The following is a 1,422-nucleotide window of genomic DNA, read 5'->3' as shown; positions in this document are numbered from 1 at the left end:
CAGCATCATGCTGCATCACAAAGTATCACGCTGCATCACGCTGCATCATGAAGCATCACGCAGCATCACCCAGCATCATGCAGCATCACGCCAACTGTTTTTTGGGGGAAAGTCTTACTTTCCTATCATAAGCAAACTAAACTGCTGGTACTTTAACTGGACCAATGAGTTCTGTTCTAACTGCATCCAGTTTTAAGTTTTCAAATCCATCCATCCATCCATCCATCCATCCATCCATCCATCCATCCATCCATCCATCCATCCATCCATCCATCCATCCACCCACCCATCCATCCATCCATCCATCCATCCACCCATCCATCCATCAATTAGTTGTAATTGATTTGATAATATTCTGCCTGACGCCGCCATGTTTTGATGTTTTAACCCTTTCCTCCCCATGTCTGCTCAGACTGGGAGGCTCGGATCGACAGCCACGGCCGGATCTTCTTTGTGGATCATGTGAACAGGACGACGACGTGGCAGCGGCCCACCGGACCGCCCGTGTCGCAGGGCCTGACCCGCTCCAACTCCATCCAGCAGATGGAGCAGCTCAACCGCAGGTAACCATGGCAACGCAAAGCCTCATTTAGGTGGGAGTCATTACCGACGACGACCAGATAAAACTGGAGTCTGGAAAGATTTATTGTTTCCCAGCCACATGGAGAAATTTCATATTGTAGTCCAGTAACTGTGTTTCCTTCAGTTGTTATAAAAATGCTATAAATATCAAATATGACTTAACAGAAAAGTGACTCCCTGATTTAGTGCATTGAAATTGGGCCTCTGTCTCTTTAAGAAGCTCCTGCTCTTCCTGAAGCTCCGCCTCCAGGAAGTCGTCCCAACATGGCTCCTCTATTAACCCTTTAATGTTTGTGCTAGCGTTGCTCTGAGCAGCAGCTCCTATAATGAGCTCAGCTGTCTGCTAATTGCTGCTGGCTAGTCTGAAGGAGCTGAGTGGGGGAGGAGCTGCGCCTCAAAGGCGGGGCTAGAGCCACCCAGGTGTTTTAACAGCTGAATGGTTGCTATTAGAGGAAACATGAAAGAATCAAAGGAGAACTCGGGGAAAAACATAAAACATGATGAAAGATTAAAAAGTTAAATTCGCACAACCCTTGAAAATCTGATCAGCTAAGTGTCTCTTTGCTTTCTTCATGTTTTTTAATTTAACCGCAGTTTGTTTCTCCTGCTGACAGATACCAGAGCATCAGGAGGACCATAACCAGCAGTGAGCGGCCAGAGGAATCCTCCGCTGAGCTGCCGGAGCCGGAGGGCGAGCTGATGCCTCACTCCATCTCCGGTCAGTTTCCTCTGACGCAGCAGCCGGTCGCCTCCAACCGGTCGCCTCCAACCGGTCGCCTCCAGCCGTTAGCCTCCAGCCCGTCCGGTCACCTCCCGCCAACCGGTCGCCTCCGTCCGGTC

The 1,422-nt window shown here is 49.8% G+C and overlaps 1 protein-coding gene across 1 annotated transcript in view; it reads left to right on the top strand.

The window, feature by feature from the left end:
• The window catches only part of hecw2a (HECT, C2 and WW domain containing E3 ubiquitin protein ligase 2a), a 33,252-nt gene that overhangs the window by 17,948 nt on the left and 13,882 nt on the right, over positions 1-1,422 (top strand). The window contains exons 12-13 of the mRNA XM_008404333.2: positions 413-563; positions 1,197-1,300. Coding sequence (XP_008402555.1) covers positions 413-563; positions 1,197-1,300 — 255 coding nt within the window. The remainder of the gene's footprint in view (positions 1-412; positions 564-1,196; positions 1,301-1,422) is intronic.

This window comes from Poecilia reticulata, linkage group LG2 (genome assembly GCF_000633615.1).
Source record: "Poecilia reticulata strain Guanapo linkage group LG2, Guppy_female_1.0+MT, whole genome shotgun sequence".
In the NCBI taxonomy this organism is placed as follows: Eukaryota; Metazoa; Chordata; class Actinopteri; order Cyprinodontiformes; family Poeciliidae; genus Poecilia; species Poecilia reticulata.
This window is presented reverse-complemented; position numbering and strand designations above follow the sequence as displayed.